Source organism: Aulonocara sp. 'chitande type north' Nkhata Bay, linkage group LG23 (assembly GCF_057382095.1).
Source record: "Aulonocara sp. 'chitande type north' Nkhata Bay isolate Kocher_YH1m ecotype deep benthic linkage group LG23, A_spYH_male_GT1.1, whole genome shotgun sequence".
Classification (NCBI taxonomy): Eukaryota; Metazoa; Chordata; class Actinopteri; order Cichliformes; family Cichlidae; genus Aulonocara; species Aulonocara sp. 'chitande type north' Nkhata Bay.
The window spans coordinates 16126885-16150669 of record NC_141365.1 but is presented as its reverse complement, the minus strand read 5'-3'; the positions used below and the strand labels follow the sequence as shown (position 1 = coordinate 16150669).

The following is a 23785-nucleotide window of genomic DNA, read 5'->3' as shown; positions in this document are numbered from 1 at the left end:
AGCTGGATGTTACACAGAGAGATTTTCTGATTACTTGAAGCCTCAAAGACAGTATCTCTATCATTATGTTTTAAAGTCAGGTGTGATTAAATGGTAAATGGCCTGTATTTATATAGCGCTTTACTCAGTCCCTAAGGACCCCAAAGCGCTTTACACAACATTCAGTCATCCACCCATTCACACACACTGGTGATGGCAAGCTACATTGCAGCCACAGCTGCCCTGGGACGCACTGACAGAGGCGAGACTGCTGGACACTGGTGCCACCGGGCCCTCTGACCACCACCAGCAACAGGTGAAGTGTCTTGCCCAAGGACACGACGAAGGAGACTGTCGAAGCCGGGGCTCGAACCAGCAACCTTCCGATTACAAGACGAACTGCCAACTCTTTGAGGGCTTTGAGGGCCCCACTGCATGGTCATAGGCCTGCACTAAACCCTACTTTACCATCTTGGGAATCATAATTTACAAATTAAAAATAATGCTGGATTGAGTAAGAGTTGAAACTAGTGACTGAGACCATGAACTCATCAGGATACTATTTACTTTACTGTACAGTCAGCCTGTGTTGGTCATTAGAAAGAACATTTGTTTAGGGCACTTTCACGTTGCTATCACTTTTCAGACCCAAACGATGCAATCATGTTTATTTCTATTTTCACAGTCTATAGTTGTGTCCACACACAACTATATCAACAGCTTAGCTCTTTAAGGGAGGGGGGAAACAATGTATTGATTGTGTATTTGCATTTGCAGATGTTCAAGGTTGTGATATCAGTACCAACAGACATGAAAAGGGGGGTGTCGAGCCAGCTGTAGTATAAATAAACCTTCATATATCAACATATATCCACAATGGGATGCTTCCTCATCTGAAGGTTTTTTTTTTTATATTTTTAGTTATATTGTAGGAGGCTATATTTTTGGATTTATATTCCATATACTACCCTGTAGCATTGCCCTGCTTTCATGACTTTTTGGAACTGACACAAGTTGCACATCTTAAGTAGAAAGCAAAATTAGGCAATTAATTTTGTATGCCTTAAACATGAGAGTCGTGCCTTATTGGTGCTCTAGAAAGACAAGCTGAATGTCAGGAAAAATAAAACTTAAAAATATAACATGTATAAGATAAAACTGCATATTAATATAAAATAATAAAATGGGCATGGAGCATTGTCATCGTAGCACAATGATCTGTGGCAGTGTGACATGATATAGTTCTGTGATATAAGAAGGTCTGTTTAACAGAGATGCTGAACTCATTTAGCTGGACCACCTACAATCCTATTTAATTTCAACTGGACTGGACCAGGAAAATACTGAATGATGACTTCTAAAGTTTGTTTTTAACCCTCTTAATCAGGGGCGCCACTAAGGGGGGCCCAAAACTTGCTGGCCCTACCAGTGCCGCCCAGTTACACAATTTAGAGATGATAAATGACACAGTTTTTGTTATTTATTAGTAAATTAAGTGCAAATCACTACAGTTTAATTTAACTGGTCCATGTTATTGTCTGATAAACATCTTAGAATAATAAGATAAGATGGATGTTTGAAAGCATATCCAATGTAGTAAATACTACTTGGAAAACAAAAACACACGTAGGAACAAATTATTTCCACAAGGGGGCAACACTACACAAGAAATGTATTATTATGTAGTTTCAGAAAGTCTTCCACATTTACAATGTTTCTTTATAGTATGAAGTGTATCACGTTTGACACCAAATTAAATATTACAGATAGATAGATAGATAGATAGATAGATAGATAGATAGATAGATAGATAGATAGATAGATAGATAGATAGATAGATAGATAGATCTATTTCATTACAGTTTTTTCTGAATGCTTAAACCCTAACTGTGATTCCTGTAGCACAATCTCTAAAACTATTCAGACTTATAGCAAAACCACTCACTGAGTTTGCAAAACTAAAAGCACAAAAACTGCTTTGCACTCAGTTTGCAATTTTGTAACACACACTTTGCAAAACTGTAGGCACAATTCACTGCACAACACTCAATTACCAAATTTCCAACACACTCCTAGCAAAAGTATACACATGTATGGCTATCATTAACACTAATTTGCCAACTGTCTGGCACACTTTCACATGTGAAAACTTTTTTAGATAATTAGTTCACTTTGCAATCAGCCTAAGCACTATAATACAGGTAAGCTGTGTGTGCGGAGTACAATGGTGGGAGCAGAAAGAGTGAGAAGTAGAGGAGGCCGAGGAAGAGGACGTGGAGGTGAAGAAGTAGGATGAAGAGGACGACAAGGACAAGGAGGAGCAAGAGGTTGACGAGGAGGGGGCAGAGGAAGATGAGGAGGGGGAGAGGAAGGGTAGGAAGAGTAAGAAATAGAATTGCTGATGACATCAGAGCTACAATAGTGGACCATGTAATCAACCGTGGAATGACCCTGAGGGTAGCTGGCCAACGGGTCCAGCCTAACTCGAGCCGCTACACTGTAGCAAGTACCATAAGGACATCTTGAAATGAGAATCGGTTAGTACAGTCACTTCGCACAAAGATTTGTAGCACTGCCATATGCCAATGAGAAACACACCAATACCATTGATGTAAAAATACGGAAATTGTTATTTTACAGAATTGCTAGATGACCAGATGCTGGGGGCAGAGGAAGCATGTTCACTGCAGACAAAGTAACCCATATAGTCATTATGGCGATTGCAAATAATCCTATACTTGGAAATAAACACTTGTGTTTGTTTTGATGTGTGTGAATAAACACCAGTACTTGAAGTTTGGATTCCTCTATGCTTATGGATCTATGACAGAAGTAGCTCAAACTGACATAGCCTACCTTGTGCACAGAGGAAGCAAAAGCCAGATGTGTTTTGTATTCATACCATCAGTGTGCAGTTGGCGCATTGTGTGCTTAGTAGATGATGGCTTGTGTGTACTGTTTGATACGGAAACACCATTTTTACGAAGGTGTGAAGAGTTAATCCAGCTGTGTTTGCTTTTGCAAGAGAACTACAATGTTTTGATTATTGGGTGACAGGTTTTCTTATTTGTGTGAAGAGTTTTGCAAAATTAGCCAATAGTTACAAAAAATGTGCTTAAGCAATCAGAAAAAACTGTAAGCAATCAGAAAAAACTGTAAGCAATCAGAAAAAACTGTAAGCAATCAGAAAAAACTGTAATTTCATCCTGGATAGCTTTGGCATGTTCTTCCTGTTATGAATCCTCTCCGCCTTAGCTTCCTCCCACAGTCCAAAAATATGTCTATTAGGTTAAATGCTCATTCTAAATGGGCTGTAGGTATGAATTTGAATGTGTGAGACTCTTTCTGTGTTGACCCTGCAATAAACTGGTGATGAATGTAGTACAGGGGTGGCCAATTCCAGGCCTCGAGGGCCGGTGTCCTGCAGGTTTTAGTTCTCACCTTGTGTCAACACACCTGAATCACATGATTAGTTCGTTACCAGGCCTCTGAAGAACTTCAGGACATGTTGAGGAGCTAAATTAGCCATTTAAATCAGCTGTGTTGGTTCAAGGACACATATAAAACTTGCAGGGACACCGGCCCTCGAGGCCTGGAGTTGCCCACCCCTGATGTAGTACATAGGCATTACTGGTTTTAACAGAAACTCTGTTAAAAAGCAGAAGGTTGTCAGGTAAAATGTGACTGTTGCATTTTTTCATGTAGCCCAGGTGTGTGCAGGTGTCTGGTAAAACAACATGTCAGCAGTTTTCTTACTGGTGGATGAGGAGAAAAACCTGTTCTGGCTAAGCAAAGAACAAACAAACAAAAAGAACAGTGAGATATGAGACATCAAGGCTTTCACAACACAAATATACAGAATAATTTCACATTTTTGTGCATAAAAGTATTGCAGTGCAATTTTATTATAATTTCTAGCATTTCATAATAGCAATAATAACTGTATAGCATTCCTTTATTATGTAACATAGCGCATTTTAGAAACAGGTTTACAAAGTGCTGTGCAGAAAAACACAGAAAACACAATGTAAGTACACAAAAAATACATGAGAAATATACTGATCAGAACAGTACAACATAACTAGACATAACAGTTAAAGTAAAAACAATAATTAAACAAAGCATCTTTGTGATTTGGCTGAAAGGAATATGGTGTCTATTGATTAAAAAAGAAAAAAAAAGATTAAAGACTGAAGCAGTAGCAAAAGAGGTTAATGGAAATTTCAACATATAGGTGTACATCTTCAAAATGCACGATAAGCCTAAAGAAGGTGGAATACGCTTAATGAGAATATACAGTTAATTGTGGTTTATTGGTTAGTAGTAGTACATGAGGAGGGTGAATAACAGTGAAGGTAAAGACTCAGCTTGTTGTGCATGAGAAGTGAGGTTCCTGACACTAACAGTTTTGAAATGTTTATAATAACAATATAGATGAAGTTGAGATTTTTAAAGGATTCAAATCACATCCTCATTTACAGTCTCCATGATAGATTTGGTTTTGTAGTTTTAAGCACATCTCTGTAATTGTAACTGAAATGCATTGAAAAAAATCCAAAAAGCGATGCCACTTCCCATAAACGGCACCCTGTTATCGCTCGTACAGATTCGATTTGAAAGTAGAGATAAAGTGCTTGATAAAAACAGTAAAACCAGTGAGCTCTGTTTATTATCCAGGAAAATGACAACATTGCTTCTGGAAAGAGATGCTTCTGTTAACTTTAAGTATTAAATATAAAATGTTTGTTAAAAGGGAAAACAGCAAAAACAACAGAAAATAAATAAGGCACACACAAAAACAAAGAAACTAACGTTATCTGATTAAAGTGCTGCCATTTTTGAGAAATAATACTTTTTTTGTGAGAGTTACATGAAAAGATTGATAGAACGTATTCATGCTAAATATAGAGCTACAGTTAGCTGAGCTCAACATTAAAGATTAAAAATACAGAGAAACCACTTTATTTTGTTCAACAAACAAGCTGAATACTGTATGCTACTTATTTAACTTTAAATATGCATGGATTTAATTTCATGGTCAGTTCACAGATTGTAGCGGTTTCCCCATTTTTCCAATCTTTTTGCTAAGCTACGCTAAGCTAATCATCTCCAGGTTGCAGCTTTATACTTCATTGTCAGATCTGGCTGGAGATACATGCAGGCATCAATCCTTTTAATCTCACTCTTTACACAAAATACTCATAATAAAGTTAATCTTAAAAAACCTAACAAATTAAGTCACAGCAGTAAAAGGGGTACACTTTCAATAATATATTTTTTCCCATTAATCTACTATAGATGTTTGTGAATACTATGATTAAGAAGTATAAGGTGTTTGAGGTGCTGCTATGCATTTACAGTAACTAAAAATAAAAGGAAAGGGGAAAAAATCAAGACAAGACACAAGCCATGACGTTTCCAGTGGTACCAACCCTGTATTTGCTATGTTTACTGTGTATAACCCTAAAAGCCCAACATGTGCACTAGCTGTTTTCTAGCACTAATGCACTTAAAAAACAAAGACTTGAGAGAAAATGGCCAACATTTGATGTCATATAGGATGTAACTACCGTCCATCACTTAAACATTTACATCCATTAGCAAAAGAAACACTGGTTTCCTGATTGATGCTCTCTTTTACTTCAATTGGAAGTGAGTCAAAGAGATGATCCTCCACAATCAGGCAGCTCCTGCGAAGGAGGGAACACTGACCGAGCTGAGCTGGGAGACGCTCCAGACAGTTTCCCTTCAATTCCAGATGTGTGAGCTGAGAAAGTTGGCCAATTTTCTCTGGAACAGAGGAGATACAGTTGTGGCCAAAGCATAAAGTCCTTAGTTTGGTGCATTTGAACAGTTGCTTGGGAAGTGCCTCGACTTTGTTACCGGTAATGGCAAAGTATAGGAGGTTCTGGAGAAAGCCCACCTCTGGTGGGATTACCACTATAGAATTATGGCTAACATCGAGGTGCCGCAACTTGAGAAGTGTGAATAATGGTGAAGGCAGAGATTCCAGCTTGTTGTGTGAGAGATAGAGCGACTCCAGGTTTTTAACATGGCTGATTGACAGTGGAATAGTGATGATCTTATTGTGCCAAAGTTTGAGACACGTTAGTCTTTTCAGGTGCTGAAAGCTGATGACCTCTTCAATGGTGCGAATGTTGTTGGATTTGAGATCAAGTTCCTGAAGGTTGTTCAAACTGAAGATGGCGTGAGGGATTCGTTCCAGTTCACAGTTATGCAGTTCCAGTTCTGCAAGGTTCATCATTTTCTTCAAACTGTTCAGCACTAAGAGCTTTGTACCATCATTATGAATAACCAACTTTAACAGATGTGGTGACAGATCGGTTATGTTTGTAGGGATCTTTGTCAGGTTGCTTTTGAGGTGCAGAATCTTTAGGTGCCTGAGATCTCGCAGAGACTCAAGTCCAATCAGTTTGTTGTTTTCGGAGTTCAGGTTACCCACCAAATAGAGTTCCCTTAAATTTTTCAACATGTATACCCAGCTAGGAATCTCTGCAACATCTGTGAATTTGACATGAAGGCATCGGAGGTGATCACGAAGGAAAATGAAAGCTGTCTGCTCAACTTTGGCAGGACAGTGGTAGAAGTGCAGGTCCTGAAGGTTTATCATTTGTGAGATCTTCGCTGTTATTTTGGCTTCTGGGATTAATTCTAGTTTCAGAATTTCCAAGTCAGTGAGATCAAACACAGCATCCGGAACTCCAGATAGCATGAAAAGATGAAGTTCCAACTTATCTTGAGGATTGCGCGTCACATGCTGGCGTAACTTGTCAAAGGTCCATTCATGGTTCAGGCTGATTTCGCGAAGTTTATTCTCACTCACCTCAGAGAGAAAAACCCCAAAACGCTTTGAATACAGCTGGTCGTATTGATCAACCATGTGGAGGAGGAATGCAAAGTCATTTTTAACATCAGGAATGTCACTGAAGCTGCTCTCCTCTCTGACCTTTTCAAAGGAATACTCTTTGAGTGGTCGCCGAAAAAGCCAGAACAGTGTGTATATGCAGATCACGCCATAAACGCATATGAGAGCAATATAACTAACAAGGAGCTTGTTTAACATAAATGCCATGTTATGTGTACAATGGAACTTGGTATATCCAGTCAAATGCTTTATTTCAGGCTCACACACATGGTCAAAATCTATATAAGCAACAAACGTCATTGTGTAGCACAGGATCAGAATAAATTTCACAGTTTTGATAACTGTCTGTATGGCATAGAGTCTATAAATCAAATCACTGTCTTCCACATGAGCACGGAATTTCCGAACTTTCTCAAACAGGGCCTTCGCTTGCTCGCCATCTTTCTTGTCCAGTATAGTCATGGAGGGAATTTCACTCACAAGCTTTTCAGCAGAAAAGGTAACCCCAGATTTAGTCAGCACCGGAGCGGACTGGTTCGGACTTCCCTCCTCGCTACTTGTGGACAGATGTTTCAGGAGAGAGGAGGCCCTGGCCAGCCTCTGCTTGTTCTCTGACGAATCCTCGCACGCAGTCTCAGACAGAGCTTTGGTAGTCCAAGGTGATTCAAAACACTTTCCCAGTATGGAAACAAAATGTTCTACTTTTGAGCTTGTTTTGGGGTATTTGAACCAGAAGTTGCTACTGACCATCAACACAATAGTGTGAATTAGGGCAAGGTATGGGAAATATTTTGAATACCAAGGTAGGGCGACATGGTAGCACATCTGGTTGACAAAAACATACTGCTGAAAATCCAGCTTGGTCCTGACGCCTGTAGGATAGGGCTGTCCGATGGTAGCTGGCTGTGTGAAGTGAATGGTAGGCGTGACGCTATCGGGAGGCCTTTTAGCCATGAGAGGAGCAGCTTGCTCCCCAATGGCACTCTCTTTGTTCCAAAAGCCATTGGTTGGCTCTGGTGCTTCAGGTTCCAAGAAACCCCCGGACCGCTCTGGAGTTTGCTCCAGAATGGGAAGACAAACCACTTGGTCCTTAGTTAACTGCATCGTTCCAGAAAATATGGCCAACATCAACATGACAATACCAAGATAATCCATGAAGACATCCCACCATGGCTTCAGTATTCTGTAAGTTGGCTGGATGTCATTCAGGGAGGCTACTTCTGTGAGCGTGAACATTCCTGCAACAGAAAACAACTTTAGTAAGAAAATGTGCATAGAATTATATAACAGTTGATGTTTTTGTACTGAATTGTTTTCACATAATGTCTCGGTCCATAATAAACCCACACATGAAGGAGTCTTAGATGTACCTTGTAAGCTGTTTACAGATATCCTCATCCCAATGGTACTCTGTAAAAGCGTTCCCTGACTTAAAGAATTAAAGAAATTGGGGAGGTGACATGTTGTAGATGTCACGCTGTAATGGACAATTGCAATTTAACTGGTCCAAGTGCAACCTTCTAACCGTTAATCCTGCCTTTTGTTCACTTACATTAAATTGACTCCACTGCAATCACATTTATTCTCGTAAAGCTGGATCCATTAGGGGTTTAGTGAAAAAATGCACAGCTAGTATCCCTGTCTCAAATTTCAGCTACAGCTACATTTCTCAGGAACATTTAGAGCAGACTCAGAGAAGACAGCCTCTTGGGATTGTAGCTTTAGAGAGGAGCCAACACTTGAACTGACACATGATCTGAGATGTCAGTGTGCAAAACAAACGGTGCTGTCTGCAGAGCAGCTGTAAATCCTAAGCATCTATTGCGTCTCTTTTCTGTGCCTGGTTTTCTCTGCACTTTACTCCGTGACACTGTCATAGTGGCTCTAGAGAGGCTCAACATGCTGAATACTGTTTGAGCACTGAAAACACGTGATACACAAACAGCTGCTTCGGTGTTGCTATTTAAAGAAAAAAAAACTAAATATAATCGTTTACCCCTACGAATAAATCTGTTGTGGTTAAAGCATGAAGGTCACTGTTTTCCATGGGGCTGCAGAGCAGGCTGAGACCGGCTCCAGCAGCAAGACGCATCCATGCACTCAAAACAAGGGGTGGGGGATGTACGTGACGCCTTTAAACGCAGCACAAAAAATCTTCGGCTGCAGAAAATCACCTTCACATTAAAACAGTACACTCCGTGCAGGTTTAATTCTCTGTCCAGCTCCACTAAATTTTATAACACCATACAGCCTGCTAACGTTATTGAGCCAACGCACTGCGGCTACATTTAAAGACCTTAGATGATTTACACTCAAAACAGCCGCATACTCACCTTCAGGGAGTCTGATCCGGTTTTGCGGATGCCAGCAGTACCGAACAACGCCTCTTCTCACTTGCCATGTTTCCCTGATGAGATGAATCCGTCCATTCTTCGCACTAGTTCAACCGTGGGCCTGCCGGCAGAGCTGTAAGCAGCTTATCTGACTACCCCTACTCGGCTTCAGATGGTACGGTCCTCTGCCCCTGACTGGGCGAAACAGCCCGGCACGGCAGCACCAGCTGCTGGAGGTGAACACCGTTTGTTTGATATGCTCGTTCACCGGGGCCGGACCACCTCAGGACTTTGCACCAGGTCCGCGAAACTGTGCATTTTTTATGCGCAGGTGAAATCTTCCCTAATATTGCGCATGTTTTCTGTTCCACATCAGGACCTGATACGACGGCACAGAGCGTTTTGAAGCCCTTGTTTCAATTGACAGCAAGTGCAGGATGACCCACTGAAGTTAGGGACCGTGGCAAAAGTGCAAATGCCACATTTAAAACTGGTTTACCAGAAAAGTGCAAGAAAACACTCAATTTTCTGATTGTCAGCCTTCACTTTCAAACGGGAACATGCGAGCCCTTTTTTATTACACCTTTTAATTAATAAAAAAATCTTTACTGACAGCTGCAACCAAGCCCCCTTTGTTTACAAAGGCACATTGCATTCACCAAAAGGAAAAAACATGTGACCACATCTTGTAATTACAGCTTACAATTTATGGGTAGAAGATTTCATGGGCTTGTAATTACTAAATACCATGTGATAACTGTGAGATAAGATTTCTTTCATTTTCCTTTTTTTGTAGATGCAAAGCATTTTCATAATTGCTGAATCAAATAACATTACTTTAAAAAATCTTACTGAGCTTGGATGTTTTTCCGAGATAACCATCGAAATTATTTTGTAGACACTTCATACCAAATACATATTTTTTTTATCCGAGGCCCTGTGCAATTTCAATAATAATCTTCTTTACAGTTATTAATCCTCAACAGCCAGCAGGTGATGCTTCATCCAACAACACAGTTGAATACAGGACATTGTCCTTTGTGCTGTTTCCTCTTTTAGACGCTTTAGATTTTGCATCACTGGTCAGTAAACCAATAAAATCAAAACTGTATTGCATTTTATTTGCAATATTCTGACATTTAAAAATTCCAAATGACATTTTTTTAAAAACTCAAATTTTATTGGTCAATGACATAAAAATACTGTTCATGAAAATGCATATTTCTTACGCTGCATATTTTTTGCTCACACTTAGAGACAAAGACAAAGACTAGTGTGACATCATCCTTCAGGCTTTTAATGCACTTTAAAATGACAGCTTCCTACAATAGAGAACTGTTTAATTCTAGTTTCATTCTAAGTTTCTAGATTCTATGTATATTCCATAAGAACTTTCCTCTTTTCCTGTGATCCATGTGAAGTAACAGTCTCTTAGATCTAAATATATACAGTACAGCCTAAGGCTACTGGCCTACACATAAATGTGTGGTCATGAATGTGAAGATTTACATTCAGTCATGACGCAGTGACTGGAAATAGGCTTTGCAGAAAGGCTTTAACAATATGGGAAATAAGCTTCTTCCTTCTCCACAGATAAAAGAGAAAAATCAATATCACTTTATGTATATAAAGCTAGAGGCAGCAGAGAGTTATTTTATCAGAGACTTCAGGGAGAAAGAGCTGACCTGGCTGTATCAGTGACTACTGATTAATAGACAGATGTGAGACTAAAATAAAACTTTTCTTAAAACTTTTAGAAAGAAAAGGAACACTTTCTCATAACGCGGAACTCTCTCTTTAAGATTGAGTAGTGGCCGTATAAAGTGTCCCTGCAGCAGCCACACTCAATGTGACAATAGATGAATATGTCATTTTCCTTCAGTTAATAAAACAAAAGAACAAAAAGATATCTCTAGCATGTTTATAATGCTTAAATATAACAATGACTTCATATTAAACAAATGCTCTGAATTGATAGACAGAACAAACAGCAGGCACTACGGCTACAGTAAGGCATCTCACTCAGCCTTCATTTGATCCCTGACATCTGAAGGCAGAGTTTCAAACAGTGTCTCCTCAACTATAAGGCCACTGCGCTTCAAAGCGCGACAGAAAGCAAGCTCCTGTGGCAGGAACTCAAAGTGGTTGCCTTTGAGCTCCAGGTAGGTCAGAAGAGCTAGATAGGATATTTTTGGCGAGAGTTTGGACAGCGAGTTCTTGCCAAGCTTTAGCGTTTTCAGCTTTTTGCAAAAGAACAGTTCATCTGGTAGATTTTCAATTTTGTTGCAAGAGACAGAAAGGTACTGCAGGCTCTGAAGAACTCCGATTTCTGGAGGAATGAAACGGATGTCATTGTTGGATAGGTCCAGGTAGCGCAGCTTGTTGCACAAGAACAGGTGTGAGGGCAATATCTCAATCTTGTTGTGGCTGAAGTAGAGGTGCTCTAAGCTGCCGAGTTTTTTGATATGCTCTGGGATGTACATGATGCTGTTGTACCAGAGTTTGAGGCAAGTGAGCTTCCGCAGATGCTGGAAGCTGACAATTTCCTCTATCGAACGAAGGTTATTCTCTTTCAGGTCAAGCTTTTGCAGACTTGTTAGGCTAAAGACTGCATGCGGAATGCGCTCCAGATCACAGCGTACTAGCTCCAGCTCTATTAGATTGGTCATCTTTTTCAGGTTGTTGAGCATTACTAGCTTAGTGCCATCGTTGTGTAAATAGAGTTGCTGCAGATGGCTGGAAACATCCACAATCGACTGGGGTATCTTGGTTAAGCTGCTCTTAAGGGAGAGTATTTTGAGACACTTCATTTCCCGCAGAGACTCAAGAACTATATTCTTGGAGGCATCAGAGCTGAGGGACCCAGTAAGATAGAGCTCCTCTAAATTTCGCAGGCCATACATCCAGTTTGGAAGTTCTCTGTTGTCATCGAACTTCACACGAAGCACTTTCAGGTTCTCTTTGAGGAAGGACGTAGCAGTTGTGTGCAACTTTAAAGAGCACTGGTAAAGAGACAGCTCCTGAAGATCTTGCAGCTGTGAGATTGAGGCAGGGATGGTGACATTGTTGATTAGTTCCAGCTTGAGTGACTGCAGCTCTGTCAGTTCAAAGACAGTGTCGGGTAAACCAGAGAACATGAACAGCTGTAGTTCAAGTTTGTTGTTGGAGTTGGTCTGGAGTCTCTGACGCAGTTTCTCTGCAGTCCACTCATGGTTGAGACTGAGCTGTTTCAGTTTGTTCTCACTGACTTCGGAGAGAAAAACTGCAAATCGTTTGGAATACAGTGGGTCATACTGATCAATCATGTGAAGCATGAAAGCAAAGTCATTCTTGACATCTGGGATGTCACTGATGCCCGTTTCCTGTCGCACATACTCGAATGAGTATTCTTTCAGTGAGCGGTAAAACAGCCAGTAGGAGGTGTAGAGGCTTGTTAATCCATAGACAGACACCAAGAACAGGTAACAGCAAGACAACTTAGAAAAGAGATGAGCCATGGTGTGATTGCATTCAAAGACTTTGTAGCCTGTCATGTTCTGGATCTCCTCGATACCGTTGCAACGTACTGTGTTATTTACGTTATTTACTAGAGCGCTGTTATAAGCAATGATCACAAGGAATTTAAACACCTTGAATACAGTCTGGCAAACATACATGAGGTAAAGGATATCTCCTTCCTCAACATGCAAACGGAACTTCTTCACCTTTTCGAACAGAGCTTTAGCTTGTTCACCCTCCTTTTTATCAAGAACACTTGCTGATGGCTGGTCAACAACAATCTTTTCGGCAATAGAACGCAGGGACTGCGTCTTCTCGAGGCTGCCTTCCCCCGGAGACATAGGAATGTTAGACCTAGAAGCGGTGCCCTTTTTATGATCCTGTTCTTCTGGATTTTCTCCAGACACTTCCGACAAAGCTCGTGTGGTCCAGGGAGAGTCGAAGCACTTGCCAAGCATAGAGATAAAATGCTCTATTTTAGAGCTTGAGCCAGGGAATTTGAACCAGAAGTTGCTACACACCATGAAAACTAAAGTGTGCATGAGCACCAAATAGGGAAAGTATTTGGCATACCAATGCAAGGCATTCTCATAGCACATTTGGTTGATGAAACTGTACTGTTGAAGATCTAGATTGGTCTTCAGGCCTGTTGGTACAGTTGAGGTGTTGGACTGCAGATGTAATGGTGACTTCAACCCTACTTCACTGCTGTTGTCTGAAGGCAATGATATTCTCTGAGGAAGGCATATAATTTTATCGTGCATTACCTAAAATGAAATAAAAAAATATATATATATATTAGAAAGAAGAAATGCATAATAAGGCTCAGTCAGACACAGAAATGAGTGTTTTTCAGATTTCATGCAATGAAGGGTCCACAGTTAAGCTTTTGTTAACTTAAAGGTGAGCCTTCGAAGGAACTACCAATGAAAGCAAAGGACACTGCTGATTGACGTGTGATAAATACCATTAGAACACTAGAATGTCCCCTAGCAATCAACCGTCAGGTACAATCAATGAGCAACAAGCCTTTGTGGCTTAAAGTGCTAAATTGTTTCTCAGTTACGTTTCAAGGGTAATTTGCTTTCCCGAAAATAATTCACAAGAACATTTATAATGAGCACATTTTGACATTTATATCCTTGCAGGTTTCAGCAAACCAGCCATAGGGCCAAAACTGGTAACCCCGGAAACGGAGGATTAATCATAGGGTGGCTACAGTTGTCAAACTGCCTATTGGGTCTGTTGTAACCTAAACCATGATCTTTTATAACCTATGCAAACCTAAACTCGGTAGTTTTAATGGCTGAGCAAGAAAACATTTCTCAAGAGTTAAAATATTTTATGCAAGAAATAAAATAGTGGTGCCAACCCTCGACTCAAGGACATATGATCCTAAGACAGCATCATATGTTTGTCCTGAAGCAAGTATTACAGTATTTTTTTTGCAGGGAATATGTGTTGAATTAGAACATGCACTGCCTCAACCCAGGAGACATTACGCAGTTAAGTAGTTTAGAGCATAATGGTCACTGTGATTGCTTTCCAGATCTGATAAGCCTTCAGTATCATAGATCTTTTCCTCAAACTGAATGTCCCATATCACGTGAAATAACAAAATGCTACCCTGCATCTTCCATGTTTTGCTGGCTGTTACTGGTCTGAATGTTCGCATGGATAAACACTGCTTCTCCAGAAAAAGAGAAGCAAAGTCTTTATGGCATTTCCCATCTTTGATTAGACAGGAATCGATGTCTGATCAAAACACCACACTCACTCCATTAGCTTGAATAACATAAGGAGGTCAAAACGAGTCAGTATTGACTGCTAAAGGTTGAACTATTTGTTAAAAATCAGACACATCTGCACTGTAAGGAGAGCCCTCTTCTGACTGCACCTGTAACACAGATACAAAAAATCCAGTACATCCCAGATACACTGCTGTTTTGATTTCTGTTTTTCTACCATTTAGCCTTGCTACTTTGTGCATTTTCACTAAGAGAGAGCCGTGCATGGATTTCAGTAAGCCACAAAAAGTTACCACATTATTACAGTGCATATAAAGCATTCTCTCATTAACTTTACTTGGGTGCTCTACGTAACCTGATTGCATGTAAACACACTGAGCGCTATCCACCAAATGGCATCAGTAAAAAACAAATGCCTTAGGCGTTTACTTGTAATGTAAATAATGAAAAACAGCTGCTTGACTAAGAGATGCTAATGACAGGAAATGGGGCTCAGAGGAGGAGATGTTATGTGGACTCTGTTTACCTGTTTAAAACTCAGATTCTCGACCCATTTTAGTGAGAAGTGAGGACATAAAATTAATCACTATAGTAAGCAATGCAGTTGCGCTGCAGATATCACAGACAGCAATGCAAAGTCAAGTCAGTGAAAGTCTCTGAAGACTGACTGATTGATCTGCAGAATTTTAAAAACTCAAACTATACAGTAAGTGACGAGATTTCTGTGTCAGGCAGCGTAATACGTTTACATAACTGACTTATAAACTAAACTTGGCTACAAAAAGAATTGTTCACTCAATTTACAACCAATCAGATCACGTCCAAACACTGTAATGGTGAGAATGGGAAACAATGGCAGCTTCCAGCCTGATAAATTTCCTGTTAACATTTTTCTTAAACTGTTTTGGTATCATTTCCAGGATTTACACTAAAGAGTTGTTCAACATTAAAAAAAAGTCCCTATTTCACACAGAGAGTGAAGTCAAGTAGCGCCTCACAGGAGTTAGGAGTCTTCTGTTTACTAAAAGTAGCTGGGCGGTTAAAGTTTCCACTGGTACACTCCTGATGGGCTGAATGCCTCCCTTGCTTTACACAGGCTGGGTTGTAAAAGCACATAATTAGTGCTTTTTTGAGCTGGTTCCAAAGCAGAAAGCAAAGCAGTAATGTTGCCATCTGGGAGAGTATAGACTTTCTCTGAGTCTAATTATTGTTAAATTTAATGAGAAAACTGTAGAAAAACTTCTCTTATCACATAAACAGAATGTTTGAATCCAAACTTGTGGGTTACTGTGTATTAGCTACACTTCCATTAGTCTCTTTCTTCAAGTAAATACATCACGGTGAGTCAGTCTTACTGACCTGAAGAGTACATCCAAAGACGCCAATCATGAGCATCATTACAGACAGATAGTCAGTGAACACATCCCACCACGGCTTCAGGACTCTGAACGCTGTCTGCTGTTCAGAAAACTGCCGGAATTCCATCACAGGAATCATGGTGCCTGTTACAAAACAATGGAAAAGAACACCACATAACTCTTAGAGAGTACAATTGGGAAATGTATTAGCCTCAGAGAGAACAATGACATTATTAAATTCACAGGGGATTCCTTTTTAAAGCCACTCACCACCAGTGACTTTTATGATGCATCTTACATCCCTTTTGTTGTTGTTGTTTGAACTCTGTCACATCTTTAATGTTTGGCTAACCATTTTAATTTGGCTTTTGAGTATTCTGCTTTTTGCTTATCAGTCAAAGCAGTTACTTTCCTTTCAAAGCTGCCAAAAATGTTCATTTCTTAGGTTCCATTAAAGCTCCCAAACATTTTTACCAAATATCAAGCCATTTTTCCATTGTTTTCTTTTTAGCCTTGAAATATCAAAGCTTTCAACAATATTCCAGGACCAAGCCCACAGGCCTGGGCATTCATGTCATCATAAAGTAGGGTGGAGAAACTGTTAAAGGACACAATATGTGGACTGCAGCCCAACGTTGTGGGGTAATCAAGGCAATCTACAAACTTGGTCCACATCAAGGGACTGAAACATTAAATGTCAAGGATTTGTGGTAACATAACTGGGTGTGGAGGCTTCCTTCAAAGTCATTATACTTTGACTAACATTTCAATTAACAATGTTAACACTTCACATTAGCTTAATACAAAAATACTGAAGTAAAATTACCAATTTAAACAATCTGCATTCACTAAAAGAAGATTAACCACTAAATAAAAGTATCTGGATATAGATGAGTTTCTTTTGTGCTTCCAGTGTTAACTATTGGCCATACCGGTATGGTATTGGTCCAGAATTTCACAATCAAAACCCTGTATTTTCCTACTTCCCACAATCCAGATAGACTAGTTTTGAACCCTGAACTTTCTCTCTTTGCCCAAACCTCATCTCAAGTGGAACTCTGACATTGTGCAAATGCCCATCTCAAATGTAATTTATTAAGAGCCATTCTATACATTGGACTATAAACATTACTCATTCTGACAAGTGTTTAGACATGAATTTCACAGTCCAAAAGCCCACTGGTTTTGCAGAGTCGGTTCACACCTGGCAACACGATGACTAACAAAACTGATCATAACCAATCACAGCACTTAGCTTGTATACACAACAGCAAGTTGTTGGAGCTATTAATCTCTTTACAGGCTATTTAAAGATTAATTTTGTTAAAACCAGTAGCATGAAAAAGAGCAGTCCCTCACACTGTCATTATGTGGTCACCTTCTTTAAAGTACTGCAGCTGCAGGATCCTGTTTCCAGTGTCTGTCTGGCAGTAGCTTGGTTACACTGTCATTTAAACTGAAGAGGCATGTGACAAACACTCTCCACACTGATTTCTGTAGTAAAACTGACTGAACGATCTAAATAGTCGTCAGATTATAAAGTGCAACATTTGATCATATGCAGCTCCACAGTGGTAAATAGCTACGGTCAATAAAACCTTGTCTTGCATTATTAATAAGTTTAGCCGTAAGGTATTCTTGAACATGTTGCTAAAAGACTGAAGCTTTTAGAGACGTCATGTTTTTCATAGTTCAATTAAGTTTTTTCACCTGGAGTGTCTTTATCGATTCTTCCATTTCACAATCATAACAACAGGAAGGAGTGAGAGAAGCTCTTCAGGAGATGTTTATACGAAACCGTGGCAGGCTTTAAAGGGTCGGTTAGGTCACACAGCAAAAATTATCTTTTCTCACTTAGCTCCAAATAACAATGCAAATAAGTGTAAGTTTCAGCGTTTTGAGATATCCATCTCAATGGAATTTTGTTTATTGCATTTTTTTTTATTTGTCTTTAAAGAATTCTAGCAGCTACATTTTTAACTCTGGTTTGGCCACATTTCTACTCATAAAGAAGTTTATGATGTTGACAATTTAATCGATGCTAAATTTACTCAAGTACTGCATGTAAGTAGCTTCTAGAGTCAGCGTAATATGAAACTGTCATTTATACTATGTCGCTATTTGTGGAGGAGTTTTAGAATTCCTGTTTCAGATCCATGGCGTTCTGGCTGGACTGCAAACTGGTAGAAGACTGATTCCATCTTATTGCTGTTTTATTGCCATCTTGCCACAATAAAGTCACTTTGAAGACTGCAACTTATTAAATTTCTGTTTACGTGTAAGGACTCTGGTTCCGGGATACTGAACAAGCTGAAGTCATCCTACTAACAAATGTATAATCCAGCAAACAGAGTGTTAGAATAGTCTAATGTGCTTGATACGAATGCACGGACAACTTTCTCAGAGTCAGTTTGAGATAAGAAACTTCTGATCTATATTTTTAAAGTGATAGAAAGCAGTTCTAGTGACTGTCAAAACTAAGACCATTCACCAAAACAGATTCCTGACTTGCTCGCTGTATTTCAGAGCAAGGGATGATAAATATGAACACATTTTCTGTCTGACTTTTTTGGACCACCAGCAAATATTACCGTCTGGTCTGTGTTCAGTTCTAAAAAGTTTCGAGACATCCAACAATTAATGTCATCGGTTCAGCTCATTAATTTGTGAAGAGAGGTTAGATCATCAAAGTAAACCATGTACAACTGTGTATCATCTGTGTAAGTATGATAGAATATATTAGGATTCTTTATGAAAGCACCAACTGGGAGTATGTAAAAGTTAAAGAGTTATCGACCAAGAACAGACCCCTGATGGACCTGCATGTGTGTGTGCAGAAACACAATGACATCATTCCCCGCAAACAACAAACTGAATGTGTGTAAAACCAGCAGCACATCCCTAATTTTATAATATGAATTTCAGGGATGAATTTCACTGCTATCCTAAAAGAAAAAGTTTGGCCTAAACAAATGTATTTACAAGTAAATTCAACTCAGCTGATAACAAGTAATTTGATGATCATTTGAAAACATGTAATTTGATGTAACTAATTTCTTAATAAATTATTTTACATAAGCACTGAATTTTATGGTATTTTGGGTTTGTTTTTTTTCTAGACCCTGAGGGCCTCCATAGTTTAATGGGGTGGGGGGAGGGTTGAACGGGCTTCTGTGAAGCCTACACTGTGTTAGGTAAAGGAAAAATACTGTCTTGGTACTGGATGAGTCAGCCATTGAATTGAACTGACCAGGCCATATCCTTGTCCCTTCCTGACAGGAAACTTGTCTGAATCCCAGATATCCAAAAACAGACATGTTTGGAACACACCCAGCCACAGGCATACAACAAGTCCTGTCTCATTAAGGACATGGGGGGAAAAAACCCGCCCGCACTGCGGGACTGGATTTCTCTTTTCTAAGGAGCTACTTTCAAGTCTTTAGACTTTAATGTAAAACGGAAGCGCCGGGAAAACCTTAAAACGTTTTTAGTGGAGATTCAGTGGTGCTCTCTTACAGCGGTGATGTCCACTTTCCTGTAGGCAGATTGCTCTGTAGCATATTCAGACCCTATTTATATAACCGGGACGTAAAGTAACGGTAATCGGGATAACTTGTAATTTGAGAGGCGCTCCGCCGAATATAACTGCGTTATTGTAGCTCCGCTGCGCGTTTGGACAGTGAAAATCCGTCTATCGCGTCGGTTCAACATCACTGACAGTGTTAACGGTAAATATTTACCTTCTCTGAGATGCGAGCTGGACTCGAAGATCTGAGTTGTCGGGTTTCAAGCGATGAAGTCTCCGATCATGATGTGCGTGGCCGCCTTTTCTCCTCTGCCTCTGACCGCCAACCTTCCTAGATCCTCTGCCAGAGCATGCAGGCATGTATACTGTGAGCCACAGGGGCGTGGACATCTCAGGAAACCCCAGCAGATGTTTGTAATGCATGGAAACTGCAGCTGGCTGCTAGTATTGATGACAATAGTACTAACATTAAGGCTTATTAAAAATGTATGCATTTATTTGACTTTCAATACAGCTGAAAAGTAAAATTCCTTTATTAAAACTCATCAGTATACTCTCAGAGTATCGGTCTCAAACAGTCAAGTTTTTTTTTTTCTTTACTCAACTGATTTGATCAGTCTTTTGTTGGATGTTTGTTACATTGCAGATCACAATTAAACAAAGTGTGTTTACAGCAACAACATTAAACTGTTCACGCAAGAGCAAATATGCCAAATTTAATTGATCAAAAATGAGATATGTTTTAACACGGGCCTTTCTAATGAATGCATGGTAAGTATGTAAGTAACATAATATAAGGACTGGCAGTAAAGTTTTTTTTTTTTTTTAAACTCCATAAAGTATTAAATGAAAGGTGCTCAGTATGCAAAAAAAAAAAAAAAAAAAAAAAATCCTTAAAGATGCAAAAACTTTACTTTATGATTCTACTTTATTTCCATCTGAAATGTAAGTATAGCAACAAAACTGAGGCGACAGTACAAATACATCAAATCCATCCCCCCCCCAACTGATGAGAAAATGTTGAACGTTTAAATTAACCTTGTTGCACTAAAATCAAGCTGAACAGCAGCAGCAGTTTCATCATTTGCCTTGAGATTCACTTTAAAAGTGCAGTCTCATATTGATTCTTTTATTTTTTTTGTTTGAGAGGTTCTTTGTAGGACATCAGATCAGGAACCAAATTGCTATTCATGCCGTAGGCTAAAAGGGACGGTAGACTTAAAGTGAGAGGAGTTAAAACAGCTCTTTTCAGGCACAGGGTGAACTGAGGAACTCTGAGTCATGCAGCCGTGCTTTACTCTGTTGCCCTTGAATAATTTAACAGTATTTTTATGCTAACTAATACGTGCAGGCCCATGCTCCTGACTGGTGCTTGCATATGCCCATCATCCTGCCTTCCTCACCTGTCTGCTCCTTATGAATTATACCTGCTGCCAGTTTCATTGGTCTGGTGCCTGGTAACATGCTGTTAATCAGGGCAGCTGTGATTTAAAATAAAAAGTCTGACCCATGCCTTTGTTGTTTACCGTTTTATTCCACTGCACTGCACCGCCTCCACCACCTCCCTACAAAATTCAAATAAAGTACTTAACTCTAACCCTTTTCATTCTGTTATTTAAAGTCACTCCTCCTCCCCTCCTCCCAGTGAGCTGAGGTCGTAACAAGAGGACTCCAAGAACAAAAACATGAATTTGAGGAAATGAGCACAACGGATCCCCATTATGTAAAAGCAGTGTAAAAATGAACCAGTTTGCCTTTGAAAAGCAATTAAGTAAAACACAGATTAGTGAAAGTATTTAAAAGTTCTGTAGCTTCCACCACTGAATTCCACTTTAGGAATTAGAGACTCTTTGTGCTATACTTCTGTTATCTTGCAGGAAAGCTTTTAAGTTGTTTTGAACACTGTTAGCTTTTGTGGCTGTTGCAGACATCAACTAACAAATATTACAAATACTGCCTCTGTTTCCTGCTGCACAGACTGATAGTGCAGTTCGAGTGAGCTGTTACTATAATGTAAAATATTAGAGTGCCATTAAGACATCGCCTCGTACTTCCCACTGCCATCAATTTTAGTCCAGCAGCACTTCCACTGCATCTTGTAGAGAACTTAAAGAGCAGATGCTACCCGATACCATCTTCTTGAAGGCTAATCTATTCACTTAGTGAATCACTTTGCAGCTTCCAAACCAGTATACACCAGTAATATTTTAATTGTTTTGTATTTTCAAGCACATACTCTTCTCAGTTTAGGTCCAGTTAATGCAGTGTAAAACAATTGGCATGATCTATGAGATAGATCATTTATCACGAGGGAATACATAGCTCAGAATAGTTTTAATTTTCATTACTTGAGGTGTTTTGTGTAGTTTATATCAGTGAGAGTACTGTTTTCATATCCACATAACCAATATGACGCTTTTTCATCATCCACTGTGAAATGTTGGTTTCTCTAAAGTGCTTGGCCTTCTTCCAGTCCTTGTGTATTGACACTAATGCTTTAGGACCTCTATAGATCTTTTTTGACAGGAGCTTTTATGGTTGGAACTTTCTGTTCTTTATTTTATAAAATTACATCTGTGATGAAGTTTCTTTTCTCTCTTTCTCTGGGAACAAAGCTTGATATAGTGATGTTGTGATGGTGTCCTAACATTTGATTTGTTTTTCAGCTCTATGCAGTGTCCCCTTAGAAACATTCAGTGTAGCCATGATTTAAAGTCGAGAAAGCCCCTCTTTGGTTAGAATAACATTACGACTTTTATCACTTTGACTTATTTCTGGTGCCACCTTTCCCACTCTCCCACTGCTACTTAACAAGAATTGCTATGTTGGAAACTTGAAGCACAGCCATATTTGGGTGAACAAAGGCTGCAAGTTTATTTACCTGACGATTTGATCTAATCCACGTCCACATTTCATCTGAAAGCTGTTTCCATGGAAGCATACAGCTCAGACAACCTTACCCTTGTACAAAGGAGTTTGGTTGCTAAATAAAAAATATTGCAAATTTGGAATTTATTTAAATCTGGGAAAAAAAGTTACTACATTTTTAATGAGGTCATTTAGCATATTTAGTTCTACACAAACTTTTTGTATTTTGAAATTTGAATTGGCAGAATTTATTCAAAATGCAATGAAGGAATAAAAAAATGGAAATATATTTGCACATCTTTCTTTTGATAATTTGGTTATGTATTCCTGATTAAATGTAATCCATTTGAAGACAACTCAGTCTATGGGTTTATTAGGAAAGAAATAGTTGGAAATAAATCCATGAAAATCAGTGGGGTTGAGATTTAAAAGTGATGTAACACAAAGTTTACTGTAACTGTAAAAATCATATGAAGCAATAAAAATCTGATCCGAAGGCAATGTGCTGTTGAAAGTGCTTTCTTGGCAGGTTTCTCAGAAAGGCGGTCAGATATTTAATGTCTTCAAATATCCCTACGGACATATGATTGAAAATTCAATAGGGATAAGCCAGAGAAAAGCTCTGGCAAGGCATCCCATATTCCTCTGTGTTTTCCTACCTTGATTTAATATAAAATATAGAAAATAATGTTGTTTTTCCAAATAATAACAGCAGTAAATAAACACTCATTTACTAAAATTTACAGAATTAAAGTATTACAGCCCTCATTTCTTTATATTTTCCTAGGAAAATGTAAAATAGGTGCACAGGTTTAGTTGAACATCTGCAAACATACAAAGAAATACAGAATGTAAGGCAAAAACTGCATTTGTACAAATTTAATGAGCTTAAAAGTCTATATATGGTATGACCACGTTTATTCTTCATCATAGCCTGACCTCTTAGACAAGCTTTCCGGTAATTTCCTCAGGAATAGTTCTCCAGGCTTCTTGCAGGACATTCAGAGCTCTTGTTTCGATGTTAGCTACATTTTGTTCCACTTTCTGTCCAGATGATCATAGACTGCTTCAATAATGTGAGGTCCTGGATCCAGGGTGGCCAACCCATGCCTGATTGTCTTCAGTTGTATGGTTTTCTATCTATGTATGCTTTTAGTGCATTGGCAGCGTGTTTGGGACCATTTTCATAAGGAACAAATTAAACTACTGCCAATCAGATGCTTTCCAGATAGTACTGCATGGTCGATGCTCAAAATGCCAACAATTTTGACAAGATCCAGAAGACCACTGGCTGACATGTAGCCCCAAACTGCATTTATTGTCCAATTCACCCAGAAATGTTCGATAACCTTGTTTCCAAATACAACCCTGCATATCTTGTTACACATTGCCACGGTGTCAGTCGTGGCACAGACTCATAAACAATCCACCCAGGACTGTTTAATTGGATGTGGTGGCTGTTTTGTTAAACGTGACATTAACAGCATCAACTGGCTTATAGATGCCGACTCATTTAATAATGAACTAATGGACAGAGTAAAAAAAGTGACCGCAAAGACTACTTAGGTGAAATCATTATTTGTTACCCC

General features: G+C 39.2%; 2 protein-coding genes across 2 annotated transcripts; both read right to left on the bottom strand.

Moving 5' to 3' along the window:
• Window positions 1-3863: 3863 nt before the first annotated feature.
• lrrc8db (leucine rich repeat containing 8 VRAC subunit Db) lies at window positions 3864-9610 on the bottom strand. The gene is made up of 2 exons (XM_086283375.1): window positions 9199-9610; window positions 3864-8103 (listed from the first exon to the last, which is right to left on the bottom strand). Exon 2 carries the CDS (start codon window positions 8099-8101, stop codon window positions 5546-5548), a length of 2556 nt encoding a protein of 851 aa, XP_086139501.1. The 5' UTR covers window positions 8102-8103; window positions 9199-9610; the 3' UTR covers window positions 3864-5545.
• A 751-nt stretch (window positions 9611-10361) lies between these two features.
• Window positions 10362-19684, bottom strand: lrrc8c (leucine rich repeat containing 8 VRAC subunit C). Its single transcript, XM_086283424.1, has 3 exons — window positions 19543-19684; window positions 15804-15946; window positions 10362-13463 (listed from the first exon to the last, which is right to left on the bottom strand). Exons 2-3 carry the CDS (start codon window positions 15939-15941, stop codon window positions 11217-11219), a joined length of 2385 nt encoding a protein of 794 aa, XP_086139550.1. The 5' UTR covers window positions 15942-15946; window positions 19543-19684; the 3' UTR covers window positions 10362-11216.
• Window positions 19685-23785: the final 4101 nt, after the last annotated feature.